This window comes from Rhamphochromis longiceps, linkage group LG13 (assembly GCF_057381845.1).
Source record: "Rhamphochromis longiceps isolate RC_006_pf linkage group LG13, R_longiceps_female_GT1.1, whole genome shotgun sequence".
Taxonomy (NCBI): domain Eukaryota; kingdom Metazoa; phylum Chordata; class Actinopteri; order Cichliformes; family Cichlidae; genus Rhamphochromis; species Rhamphochromis longiceps.
In genome coordinates this window covers 22,250,800-22,265,175 of record NC_140569.1, presented here as the reverse complement: position 1 = coordinate 22,265,175, position 14,376 = coordinate 22,250,800, and the positions used below count along the sequence as shown (strand labels likewise).

General features: G+C 40.0%; 1 protein-coding gene across 2 annotated transcripts; it reads right to left on the bottom strand.

Annotated features, from left to right (window-relative positions):
* Nucleotides 1–7,693: 7,693 nt before the first annotated feature.
* tbxtb (T-box transcription factor Tb) lies at nucleotides 7,694–11,545 on the bottom strand. 2 transcript variants are annotated; one of them, XM_085427479.1, is made up of 8 exons: nucleotides 11,115–11,545; nucleotides 10,766–11,030; nucleotides 10,528–10,662; nucleotides 10,135–10,196; nucleotides 9,973–10,034; nucleotides 9,706–9,882; nucleotides 9,252–9,426; nucleotides 7,694–8,508 (listed from the first exon to the last, which is right to left on the bottom strand). In XM_085427479.1, exons 1-8 carry the CDS (start codon nucleotides 11,318–11,320, stop codon nucleotides 8,238–8,240), a joined length of 1,353 nt encoding a protein of 450 aa, XP_085283605.1. In that variant the 5' UTR covers nucleotides 11,321–11,545; the 3' UTR covers nucleotides 7,694–8,237. The 2 variants fall into 2 exon arrangements, with proteins under 2 accessions (XP_085283605.1, XP_085283606.1); XM_085427480.1 differs by having other exon boundaries at nucleotides 7,696–8,508; nucleotides 9,252–9,384; nucleotides 11,115–11,526.
* Nucleotides 11,546–14,376: the final 2,831 nt, after the last annotated feature.

Below are 14,376 nucleotides of genomic sequence, written 5' to 3'. Positions count from 1 at the left end.
ACATTGATCATAATGTAACACAATTGTAGTAATAAAAATCTCCTGTTGCAAAATGGGAAGATAATCAGGTTTGAGTTGAAAAAATACAGTCATGTGAAAAGGAAAGCTTGGCGGCACTTTCTATTACAGCTTGGTAATAAAGTAGTAACAGTGCGGTAATAAGATGCAAACGAGACAGTAATCATATATAATTGGTGAGATATTGCCATGTAATTACCAAAGTAATGCACAAGTAATGACCAAGTTCTACTTTGTATCAACAATGGTTTTAGCTGAGTAATATTACACTGGAATTTATGCAACTGGGTAATCAGAGGCCAAAACCTGGGGGTGATAATGTGGAAACTAATAAATCTCTATGAGGGAAAAAAACAGGTAATAATAGTATAGTAATATATTGGTCACAATGCCAAACTGCGGGATAACAGCTTGGTTGGCATAGTTGTAACTGCCCAGCAGGGCTTGGAAGGAGAAAGAGTGCCACCAACTCATTCAGTAGAAACTGCGTGCTAAATAGGAGGAAACCTGTGATGCTGGACAAACAAGGACCCTGAACAAGTGGGAGAATGCTGCAGGTAAAATCACTTCAGCAGAGCTCTAAAAGATGGAAGCTCTCTGCTTCAAGTTTCTGGGGAAGCTGGTATACAATCTTCTTCTGAGCACCTCCAACCTGTACAGTTGAGGCCTGGCTGTCTCACCTTTCTGTCACCAGAAGGTCACACTGGACCACATTCTCAGCAGCTGCCAAGGAGTTTGGGAGGGTGGGGGCGTTACCACTGGCACCACAAGCATCTTCTTTGGGTGTTAGCAGATACCATCTGTGCTGTCATAAACCACAGCAAGAAGCAACAGCAACTGCAAATTTTCCTGCCCTTCAGGGCCAGACTTGTTTACACCAGTATTTCAACATCTTTCTTGGGCCCACACTGCCCCAACAAAGGGTGCAGGGAAAGCTCCTGGCAATAACAAGAGACTGGCAGCTTCTGGGTGATCTTGGGAGACAGCTGAGGTTCCCAGACAGTCACCACACGTAGGCCTGATACAGGCCTGCTGTCTGAAGAGTTGAAGCAAGTCATCCTGCTGGAGTTGACTGTCCAATGGGAAGATTAGTTGGAGGAAATGCAGGAAAGAAAGAAGGTAAAACATGCAGAACTGGTTGCCGACTTTCGGCAGGTGTGCTGAGAAGGTGTGCTGCAAGCCTGTGGAGGTGGGGTGTAGGGCCTTTGCAGGTCAGTCTCTAAAGTTCTAGGGCTCGTGGGGATGTATGGACTGCAGAATAGTATCAAAAACATCCTGGAAGCTGCAGATAAGTCCTCCTGAAGGCTTTGCTGAAGAGGGCTGATACATGGAGGAGCATGCTACCTGGACAGAAGCGGGGCCTAATCACCCGTGGCTGGGTTACCAGGGAGAGGGTGTCTGATGTTAAGACTCTGTGTGCATCACTGACTATTTGTCCAGGTTACATCTCAAGAGACATTCACATTTGTGACTGCCAGAGGTCATTTTGTAGTGCTCATCCTGTTCCTCCTTTCATAAAGAAGCTGACCTTCTGGCAATGGTAAGTATTGATTTGCTATCCTGGAGGTGAGGAACTGGACTACCTGTGCAACCTCTGTAGGATCCAGGTGTTGGTTCATGCTGCAAGTAGCTCCTTGAGGTGACTGCTCTTGTGATTTGGTGCTATATAAATAAAATGGAATCGAATTGAAAATAGTGACACATGACACCTGCAAAACTCTTGAAAAAAGCAGTCAGAAAAAACAACCTCCACCATTCTTTTTAAGGGGGTTGTCTTATTGTTGCTGCTCTAGTGGGCCTGTTGTTGATTTCATTAACACCGAAGCAGCTAAAACTGATTAACAACCCCCTCTGCTACTTAACTGACCAGGTCAATATCCCAGAAATGTAACTGATTTGATGCTACACTTGGATTAAAACGTTTTCATGTAATTCTTGGTTAAACAATACTCCTTTCTTCAAGCTTACAAGATGAACTTCCTCACAGAACGATAACTGTAATAGAAAGTGCTGTCAAAATCTTCTGTTACACAATTGGAACATAATTAAATCTTAAATGAAAGTCCAGTTGGGTTTAAATATATACAGTGACAGATTTATTATTTCTTTTTCAAAACCAAGTAAACAAGACTTAAAAGACTAGCCTAACCTCAAGAGTGACATTATTAGTTAATTCTCATGATTGTTTGCAGTCCACTGTAAAATCACTACCAGTGTCTGTATTTAATAAAGATATTTATTCAGGACATAAATGCCTAAAAGGTTTGTCTTTCAAAGAGACACTGATACACAGATACATTTATACATCATACAGCCTGTGATTTTCAGGACTTAAAATGTGTGCCCATGTGTACAACAAGGAAGTAACAACTGTGGGGATAAAGGGGAAAAAAGACACAAGTTATACTGTAAGTACAGTGGGAGAAATATTTATTTGATCCCTTGCTGAATCTGTAAGTTGGCTCACCTACAAAGAAATGAACACTTTTTAATTTTTATCTGCTTTTTTCTAAAAACATAAAAGTTACAAATTTATTTGCATGTCATTTAGTAAAACAATTCATCCCCTACAAACCAGCCAGAATTCTGGTTCACAGATTGACTGTATGTCCATGTGACACATCAGTCAACTACAGATACTCCTGATGTCCTTAGAATCAGTTTCCTCCAATTCCCACCTTTCCACCACCACGGGGCAAGACCAAAGAGCTGTCAAAGGACGTCAGGGACAAGGCAGTTGATACCACAGTCACCACTAAATAACTGAAATCTTGCCACACCCTCAAGGTCCCTCTGCTCAAGAAGGCTCATGTACAGACTAGAGATGGCACGATATCACTTTTTTATGTCCGATACCGATATCATAAATTTGGATATCTGCCAATACCGATATGAAACCAATATGAATCCGATATAGTGTTTTTGAATCAATAAAACTGTTTTTAAAAAAAAAATATTGCTGCATTTTGTATAAGTTCATACTCAAGTTTAAATAAACAACAACACTAAAGCTATTCTGTTATACCTGTATGTAAAAAATGCACTGCACCCAAAATATTTCATAGTTCAGCAACACTGATCAATCTAATAAACTTAAACCTACTCAATCCTTCCTATTCTGGTATTTTAAAGAGTACTTAGCAGAAATATTAAGCAACCCAACTAATAGGGTTGCAAACTCCCAGCAAAAAAAAAAAAAAAAGGGAACCACCCCCCTACCCTCCACCTCATGATGCTTTATCGACATAATCAACTTTAATTTGATGCAGTGTGAAAAAAATGCACAGAAATAAATTACTTTTCAAGAATAATTAAATAGATTCAACATCTTTCTTCAACAGAATTGCAGACTGCACAGATGGTACCTTCCCAAAGGAAAAAGTACTATAGCTTACTAGGGTATATTAGACTTAACAGTTACTATACACAGTAATGGACTTCTATATATTTTACATCAGATTAAAACTTTGGGTGTAAGATTCAGATAAGTATTTATTAAAAGCTAGACATTTTAAATGAGAATAAGAAAGAAAAGTATGTCTTTGTGCCCCCTTTTCCCTGTTCATGCCCTATGGGCCCCCTGGCTAAACTTTGCTAGATCCGCCCCTGCACAGTTACCAGCCGTCAGCTAGAAAAAGATCCTGGTGTAGAAATTAATATTAAATACATTCTAACAACAGCTTATCAAGGTTAAACGAGCTGCTGTTGTTCAGCCGCTGGTTTCCTCTTTCTGGTGCAAAGTGGGCCAAAAACAAACAAGAGAGACAGAAAAGCCGATCAGCTGATCATTAAGCAGTTTCATGATTGAAGTAGCAACAGGAGAGGGAGGGAGAGAGAAGAGCCAGTTGCTCCATATATTGGTTGTTAAGTTTAATGTGGGAATGCTTTACAAACATTCAGAGATGAACTTACACATTTGCTTTACTTCTCTCTGGGATAACTTCATCAGAGATGAAATGCTGGTTTGGTAGCGAGGCTACAAATACACACAGCCACTCTATCACGTGATGCACACTGCTCCGATGTGCTAAGGTTATGAGCTGAGTTATGCCATGTCGCAAGTTTTGTGAGGAGCTTTTTTTTTGATATCTAATGGATCGATTACATTTTTTATTTCTGGCAGATATCCGATCCAGTAATTTACGTCAGTATCGGACCGATACCGATACGTAATATCGGATCGGTCCATCTCTAGTACAGACTCATCTTAAGTTTGGCAGTAAAAATCTAAATGCTTCAGAGAAGGCTTGGGAGAAAGTGCTGTGGTCAGATGAAACCAAAATCGAGCTCTTTGGCATCAAGTAGACCTGCTGTGTTTGGAGGAAGAGAAATACTGAGCATGACCCAAAGGACATCATCCCCACACCCAAGCACAGAGGTGGATACATTATGCTTTGGGGCTGTGTACCGGGCGAGTTCACCACTTTGCCTTCAACCAAGAAACCGGAAGGATTTAGAAAGTTTCGTTCTCAGTCATATTTTGCTCGGAGATCCAATACTCATGTCACTCAGTAACATGCAAATCCGTTCATAACTTTTATGTGATGTGCTTTTCCTGGATTTTTGGTTGATATTCTGTCTCTCTCTATTAAAATGAAACTGCCATAAACATGAGAGACTGCTCATCTCTATGTAAGCGAGCAAACGTACAAATTCAGCACGGGATCAAATAATTATTTCTGCCACTAAAAAATGAGTACCTTATGAGTATTTTATTTACATACAAGTTTATTTGCAATCAGCACTTTGAGGCAGTGACACAAATTAAACCACTGAAGTTCACTCCATCTAGGTCACGTGATCTGGCGCTTCAGAACATTTACTGGTAGCATGTCAGATGAGAAGGTGTTTTTTTTCTGTTCTGGACATTTTTAGTTGTTTTTCCAGGTCTGCCTGTAGATTAACACTGTGCTCCTTTCTGATGGGGGGTTGTTTGCAAACCCAAAGAGATTCTTGCAGAAGCCTGTTCTAGTCCACTTCTAGACTCCTGTAACTTCTGCCTCTGTAAGCTGGCTCCTCACTCCTCAGAAGCTTGCTCCAGATGTCTGCATCAGGTCTGCCTCTCCTCTCCTCCTCTCTGAGTTTCCTCTGTTCTTTGTTGAGTTCTCTCACTATATGATTGGTTTCCTTCTGCCTCCTGTATCTACTGGGGTCATTGACATAGTTTACTTTCTGCTTCTTCAAAACTTTTTGCTGCAGAGCAGTAGATTAATTCCTGCAGTCTCTTCAACTTTATCATGGTGGTGCCTCTGAGTGTTTCTTAGATTTTGTGGAAGTAAAAACACCGACCTCCTCCCACAATGTGATTTGTGGGATTTTGGGTACTTGATTGTCACCCAGAGGCTGGGTTTGGCCTTCTGTGCTGCAAACTGTGGGTTTTTATCTTGGTACCGAAATGACTTAATCTGCCTCATAAAGGGTGTTATTGCACAGTCGCCTCTGCCTCCAAGAAGGGCCTTCTTCAAGTATGCTTTTCAAGCCTGTAGTAAGAGCATATACAGAATATACAGCAAATGTAACAGCAATGGCTTCATTGTTAGGAAAACTGACTCTGCGAACAATATAAATAGAAGAGAAATAAAAAATGACCTCACATCATGGAAAGAAGACATTTGGAAACATTCACTTCTCTGAAAAGTGAAGTCATTGAGGAAGTGCCTTAAACAAACATTGTTTTTAATGACCAGCAGGGGGCAAGTCCTCTGGTTGTAGATGTAAGTATGATTGGTCTGAATTCTATTAGAAGATGATCCCACTTTAAACTCTGTGTAAGAATATTTTTTATAATGAGTTTATGGTCTCAGTGGTTAGTTTGGAATCTCATTTAATCCAGATGTTGTTAATGTTGGAAACCCATTTGGTGTAAAACAGCTGAAAAAATAGGGTATGATTTAGAGTGGGTACTTCCTTATATGATACCACACTGTTTTCACTTTGACCAAAAAGAAGTTGAACTTACATAAAACGCGAGAGGAGCCGCTGTTCTTGCACACGACTATAGAGACACCAGAATTATTAAAGCTTCCCATGTGATATCACATATCACAGATCCACATTAGATCTGGTGACCCAGATCTAATGTGGCATATGACCAGCGGATACGGTGCTGGTGTGAACAAAGACTGAGTTGATATCCAGTCTGAAGGAAAAAGGCAAAATAAGAAATAAAAAAATAAAAATGAAAAATTAGAACTTCAGAAGAAACCAAATATTGTTGTGAAATTATTTCATTTAAAAACTACAGAAAAAAATACCTTTTTATTAAGTTGCAATTCCGCAGCGTTTCAGGTCAATAACACGGGACAAAAACAAAAACAACACTGTTGTATGTCCTGAGGTTATTTACATGTCATGCCTGCACTGACACGACTTAATATTTTCTAACTTAATTAACAAGAAACACGCCTGGGCGTGCACTCTGACGGCAGGGTGCTAAAAAGCTTTTTGCATAATAACGGGGAGCCGAACAGGCTATAGTTTGTGCATTTAATGAGAATATTATTTAAATACCAAACCAAAAAGATTCAAAACTACAATACTACTTTGAAAATCTTTCAGCATATAGAAAACATCAAGGTTTAAGAAGTGAAACTGAGCAGGGTGTAAGTTATTCTTTTCATAATGACAACCCACACAATGTTCCAGACACAGTCCAAGAAAACGTCCCAGAGAGATATAAAAGGAAACGGGGTGTGAGCACAAAAGCTGTGTGGTTCTCTGAGATTTGTCACCCTGACGTTCACACTCAAGCACTTCAGCCTCCAGTGGTTTAGCTTGCCTTCCTCAAATCTACGTACAGTCATGTGAAAAGGAAAGTTTTCAAGGATCCTACAGGTCTATGAAAAACTAAGCACACCCTTACTGCTTCCATAGGAATTAAAGCCCTGCTGATTATATGTACTTTAATTGATCATCAGGAAGCGTGACCACCTCTATAAAAGCAGAAGTTTTGGCAGTTTGTCCCAGCAAATCCCAGCAAATTCACCCAAAGGTCAGACTAGGCGACAGCTGCGTCCCGGACTCTACGGGCCCCAGTTCACATGTCAAATGTTACGTTTTACAACAGTACAATTAGAAAAAGACTGAACCAGTATGACTTGTTTGGAAGGGTTGACAGGAGTAAACATCTCTATCTAAAGGTTTGCAAAGTTGCAGCTGAACAAACCACAAATCTTCTGCAACAATGTCCTTGGATGGACACGGCGGCAGTGTAGGGTTAATAATTTGTGCTTGTTGGTCATAAAGAAGAGTGAGCTATAATTCCTCCACAATGATGCGAGAGACTGACAAATTCACCCAGAACTTGACCCTACTTCAAGTTGTTGCTAAAGGTGCTTCTGCTAGCTATTGAAGCATGAGGTGGACTTATATTTTTTTACAGGACTGCAGAGAGTCCTGTGAAAACTTTTTCAAAGTGCAGACACAATTATGTGTAAAATTATTCTTCTTTGCTCATTGGAACAAGAAGCAGAAAGACATACTGCACATGCTGAAGTCAGTGTGAATAGTGTACACAAGTAAATAAAGTTAAATGATTTAAAATAAAATAGCTCAATCCTAATGAAATGTTTCAGCTTAAAAAAAATCAGTAAACCTTTTGTCCCTTATTTTTATTGTTGAATCAATATGACTAAATATTAAACCACACAGACAATGAAAGGACAATGGGAGAATGTAAAAGAGACGATATGAGAAACATGATCTTTAATGTCAGATTGCAGAATATTGACAATGGATTCCACTTTTCATTTAAAAACCTTGAAAAACCCTCATTTAGCTATTTACAGTTTGCTGGATTCCTTTCTCATTTACACTATAAACAATGTATTAGCGATTTAACATTTTTCAACTGTACATCTTTGTTGCTTACTGCAGTGAATGTTATGCAAGTTATGCTTAATGTAAGCAGATTAACATTTTAAAATTCCTGCTTTTTTGAATAAATACTTTGAATGAATTCAAGCAAAAGTAAACCAAAAGAAAATCCCCCCCAGCTATTTCAGTAGTCCTCTGAAGGCTGAATTTAAGCCTTTGCTGCTTTTCATTAGCACCAGTTTAAATGTCTTAGAAACTGACCGAACATTATCAGTGATGTTTAAAGGACCAAATTGTGTTTTTGAGAACTAATTTCACCTTTCAAACCAACATCAGGTAAAGCACGAGGTCAACGTTTCATGGCGATCTCTCTCTTTTTCTCTCAGCTTGAAGAGAATTTTTCATCACAGGGACGGAGGCGTAACTGGGGTCCAGGCGGATGGCAGTCGGCCAAGTGGCGAGAGGTCATACTGAGCCGTATCATGCACTTCTGTGGCCGTGCTGTTGTCGTACATGGGAGAGCCAGAGGAGGGCACTGTTGCTGAATGAGACAGGGTGGGATAGTGGCTGCTGGACCCTCGAAGAAACTGGGAGCTCAGACAGTTGTTTATCCCCCCATTGTGGGACACCGGAGTGAGTGACGAGTTGCTCACAGACCACAGGCTGGTGTACTGACTGGACAGAGATGGACAGAAAACTTCTCATTCGTCTCTTCTTTGGATGTTTTAAAAGTGCTTCTCATTCAAATGTTCAGACATGGCATCGATAAAGTTTTTTTGTTTTTTTTTAAATGTGTTGTATTTGTTCAATGTGTTTTTTAGTTTAAATACATAAAGATCATTAAGTTTTTGCAAAGTGAAAAAGACAAAATGAAAAGCTAAATTTGAGAGAAATGAAGGAGAGCTATTCAACGTCTCTGATGATGCTACTTTTTGTATGGATTTTGTATCTAACGGTTGTTTGTGAGAACAAACAAACAATCTCAAGTCAGTGCCTCACACTCTTTAAAGCTTGTTAGAGTCAGTTTAAGTATTTTAACTTCTAATGACGTAATTCTTTTTGTACATGATCTATTTCAAAATGCATAAAAATGGACCTTTGCTACAAATAACTGATTTATAATCTAGTTTAGCTGAAATCTTTGCCTTATATATGTGTTTTTCCTTTCTCGCCAGTATTATTAATGCACTATTTACATCTTGTATAATTATTTGTATGTTTAAATTATCATTTTGACCAAACGTGAACCAAACTCTTGTTCCTCCTAATGCTTTACTAATACTGGACTAAAAAAGATAATAATTGAGAGAAGATTTGTGATCTTGCACATCCAAGGACTGAATTTTCATTGTCTTTTGTGATTATCCTATTATTTCTGACTAGAGTCAGAAAAATAAGCAAAAGAAAACAGCACAAACCTAGAACTGGTACCAGAGGTGGAGTTATGGGCCATGGGAATCATGCTCGAGTGTGTTGGCATCTGAAGACTGGACCAGTTATCATGGCTTGAAAGCATCGACAGACAGGTTGAAGAGTTGTCTGAGAAACTGGCTGCAACACAAAGACATCTGTGTTCAGTGGTTTTGGATATATCTGTCAAAAGTCAAATTATATATCTTTATTATAAAGTTTATCACCTTTTGTTTTGTCTGTATGTTTCAGGACTAGTCCCCCTGACAGTGACAGGGGTGAATCTCATACATCCTTGTGCAAAGCCACGCTGTTTACAGCTCTTAGGCTCCACTCGCACAAAAGCCAAAGGAATGCAAAACATTCCCAGCTCAGTAACGTTTGTTTGAGTTTCTTGTTAATAGTTGGGGAAGGAAGTGGTGTGATTCTATAAAAAGGTAACTGGTGGAGAGAGATACTCACTGGGTGAGTTGGTCCGATGGGTATACGGGCTGGAGTAAGGGGCAGAGCGGTGGGTCCTCAGAGTTGAGTAGCGCTCGCAACCATGGGATGGCGAGAGGGAGATTGGACTCCCAAACTGGCTGTGAGGACTGGCTGAAGGGCAGAGAGGAGCTGCCCCTGGAATAAACCAGCTACCCACTGTCTCCATGAGAGGAGAAAATAAAGGAAAAGATTAGCACCACTTGCTTATTACAATGAAAAAAGAAAGAAAAAAGAAGATATACTTACACTGAGAGTAACCAGATTGCTGGTTTTCACTGGCATCTTCTCGTATGTCTTTATTATCAGTCCTGCGAGAATGAAGACTGGTTTATTTCTACTGATTGTGTTGTTTGAGAAAACCCTTTCACACGCTTTAATGCAAAATTTAAACTTCACATGTATCCTTACCTCTCCTTTGCGTCTAGAAAGGCCTTGGCGAAAGGGTTGTACTTTATTTTCAGGGCAGTTATCTAAAATCCAAATATTAAAAAAAATGTATAAATAACGTGGATATGGTTTGTTAAAATTAAACAAACAAACGAGCAAAATCAAAACCCCAAATTAAAAAACCCCGAATAAACTAAATCGTGCGCAAAAGCTGTGCGTAAATTACGCACACATTAAACTTTATTTGTATTCTATTTCTGTTAACCATATTTCTTGCTAAACTCATTTTATTCTAAAACACACACACACACACACACACACACACACACACACACACACACACACACACACACACACACACACACACACACACACACACACACACACACACACACAAATCGGTGCATTGCCTACCTCTTCATTTTGGTACGCCGTTACTGCAATAAACTGTGTCTCTGGGAAAGAGTGGCTGGTGATCATCCTCCGTGGGCCTCCAACCCGAACTATATGAATGCGTGGCTCATACTTGTGCAAAGAATTTAACATGATCTGGAAAAACGACAACGCAGATGTAGCTATGTTGTGTCTCTGAAACGCATTTTCATTGTGTATTTCATTTTAAAAACACGGCACGAACTTGCCTTGCACTTACCTGACCTCCTCCGTTGAGCTTATTTGTGAGTTTGACTTTACTAAACGAGACGGGAGCCTTCATCCAGTGCGCGCCGAAGTTTGGGGAGTCTGGGTGGATGTACACACAGCTGGGAGTTTGAGGTTCGGGTTTTCCACCAGGCACCCACTCTCCGTTGACGTATTTCCACCTGTGGTTGTCTGCAGACGCGAAATCCAGCAAAAAGGAATACATGGCGTTCGGGTCCAGTCCAGACACGCTCACTTTCAGCACCGGAAACATGCGCCTTAAAAAAAAAAGTCACACATTTTAAAAAACGGAAGAAACTTAGAACTGTGTTTTACATCAGTCTATCCGTCCATGCGCTCACCTGCCATTCTTTGTAACTATCATTTCATTTGTGAGGTTTTTAAACTTTTGCCACAGCTCGCTCTCATCCAAGGACACTTTCAGCTCCCTCTCCGTGGGGTCACCCTTCTCGCTCCCGGCCTGCAGCTCACTCTCCACCGCACTGAGGAGGTGATCTACCCGGTACTGAACGGCCTTGCTCGGACACTCGCCAGCGCCTGTCGCCATTCTGTCCAGTACCTCCAGGGCTGAAACACGTAGCTTACTGAAGAACCTTAAAGCTGCTCCAGAATCTCTTTCGTCTCCTTGTGCAATTGGAAAAACAACTTCTGTCCGAGGAAGCTGAACGTCACTCACAGCTCCTGCATATAAAGGCTAAAGAGAAGCTCCAGCTGAGGATGGGTGTTTGGAGGAGAGGTGGTTGGCTCATCTCCTCTTTGATCTTCGCAGACTTGTTGCAGATTGGCTGAAAGCGGCCATATCATTGAGGCCCACAGGATGACAGCGTTTTGAATAAAGCAGTTTGACCTTCTTTATTACATCAACCTGTAAACATTGACACTTTGATCAAAGCCACACCTGCAGAAAGCAAATCGCTGAGCTGGCCTTCACAAGATCCACGCTGCAGTTTGAGTAATTCTTTCACTTTTATTGTAAACTGATGGCAGCCCGATTTTATGAGAATTATTTCTGAGCTACAGCTTGAAACCTTTTCAGTTCTGTGTTGTTGTTGGGTTTTTTTTCAACATAAACAAATCAACAAAAAAGGAAGGAACAAAGATAAACAAATAAAATGAACAACACAGTGATCCAAACACACAGAAATTCAAATAAAAGTTCACAAATCCACATAAATTAAAAATTAATAACTCCAATTATTTTTGACTGAACTAGTCCAAGTTTCACAACTCTAAATCTCTTATGGAGAGTTTTTTTTTTTCTTTGAGGAAATGTAATACACATTTTCTCAAAGAAAAAAGGTCTGAAGTGATGTTTCGTTATAGTCAAAACTTTAGTGTATATTTTGTTGTGTATGTGTATGTTTTGCTTGTGGGACAATGTCTTACTCATTCACTTTTATGACATTTATTTTTTATTATTATTTATAATGTAGAGTGCATGTGGAAAGTGTTCACAGCACTTCACTTGTTCTACAGTTTGTACAGCCTTATTCAAAACCTTCATATAATAGACCATAATGACAAACAGAAAAAAATTTGACTGAAAATCTTAAAAATGTATTTAAAAAAACATGTAGCATGTAAGTATTCAACACTGTGAATGCTTTCCAAGCTGTACTGTATATAGTGTAATCATCTCAGGCACATCTTGACCTTTAGAGCCCCAGCTCACTTCTATCCAATCAAATTTAATTTAAGTGATGAATGAATGAGAGATCTAGACAAACGCACACAAAGTGCAACAACAACATCCTTGATCATTTTACTAAAACTTAAAAAAGCCGGTGAGCGTAGATGAATGTTTTTATTAAAACAAACTGACACAAAAGTAAAGAATCTTGAATCCTGAAGAAAACAGTTCACTTTGAGAACCTTTACCTTTTGAAAAGTGAATCACTGAAGGCTCCTGTGTCACAGACCCAAGTCTCAAACTCTGCTGGCTGCATAGAAAACACTCACACATGAACATCGGTCTAAATAGTTTTTGTTTTTCATATTTGCTTTCATGCACCTGACACCCTGCTCAGGTGTTGGGGATGCGAGGGTCTGTGAGTCTGAACACTTTCCCGTTGTTTCGATAGGCTGGGCTGGCTCCCCCTCCTGCTTGGAGCCGATGCCTGGAAGGACCTACGGTAGAACAAGAAAGAAAAAACACAGTCACTGATAACTCACTAAATGAAAAAGTGATTTACATCCATTTAGTACAGCAGTGTCACCCTCACAAATAACTACTATATACTGCCGTTGCCATGGTGGCATCCAAGAAATAACAAATAAGATAAAAACAAATGATAAAAGCAGATAGTTTGTGGCACCCACGTGTTAGCTTCCAGTATAGCTCTGTGGTGTTGTGTTGCGGTTGGCTTGTGTTACTAACCAAATCTTGGGCGCCTCATTCCTCCTGCCAGCACAGTGAGTCTGACTCTGTGTCCAGCAGTCTGGACCAGAGTTCACAGCAAGCAGAGAAAAACAAATCCCACTCAGGTTAAAGAGAAGCTGAAAGACTCCTTCAGATTGTGTCGCCTCAATGAATATGAATGTTACTAAAAAACAAAAAAGATCTCACAGACAAAGGTTAAACTTTCCATGTCACTTACCAACTTTTATGTGGAAACCATGTTGGTTAAAGAAAGGGCGTATCTTTGCCTCAGAAGACTGACGTAAATATCTGCTTTCCTGCTCTTCTCAGGGATCTCAGGGATTGTCTGTTTAATAGAAAAGTTGAAGACGCAGCATTAAATTCTAATCAAGTCAATCAGCTCGGTCTGGAAGGTCCTCATAAAGTCAAGCTTCTGGCTGTGAATGTGGTCTCTTTTATCTACAAGTGCAGAGCATTTCATTCAGTTATAACTTCCTTTTCTATTAGTTATTTAGTCATTTAAAAAGAGGAACCCCTTTGTATATTAGCCGAGGTAGAAATGGTTTAAAAGTCAGAGGTGTCATTTCCCACAGTCCTAGTGTCCCATTTGGCGCCTGTCTCTTCTCCTCCAACACCCCACCTGGTGCTAACTGTCACACCAGGCCATTTCCTGGTGTGGGTCAGCAGGACTGTGAATTAACATTGATCTCTATTGCGCTTTAGATCCCCTCCCAGACCACCCCACCCCCCCCTCAATCCTCAAAGGATGAAATGCAGGTGCAATTCAAGCAAACCTGAGAAAAAAGATTTAAACTTGTATTGTCTCAGCTTTGAATCTCGAGAAAAAAAGAGAAGCGTTTCGCATATTTTAACCTATTTGCTTATCGTATAATAAGCTGTTCACTGGCTTTTTGATTTCATTTTCTCGCCATCATTGGCACAACTCGTGAAAATCAACTGAGAGATGATCAACCTCAATATCTGTTTGAACTGCACTTTTGAATGTTTTTCATTATAGAAATTTCTTCTGCTCAAAAATGACTTCAGGGCTGTACATATATTCTTCATTTTGGTTTGTTGATTAGGTTAGCTGACTTCTGTATTAAGATAGACAGAAGCAATGGAACTTTCCAACTGTGAAAAACACACTATAGAGTCTAATGCTGCCATAAATAGTCATAGTTGTCGTGTCCTCCTCCCCTCACACCCAGCTGATTGTGGCAGATGGCCGCCCCTCCCTGAGC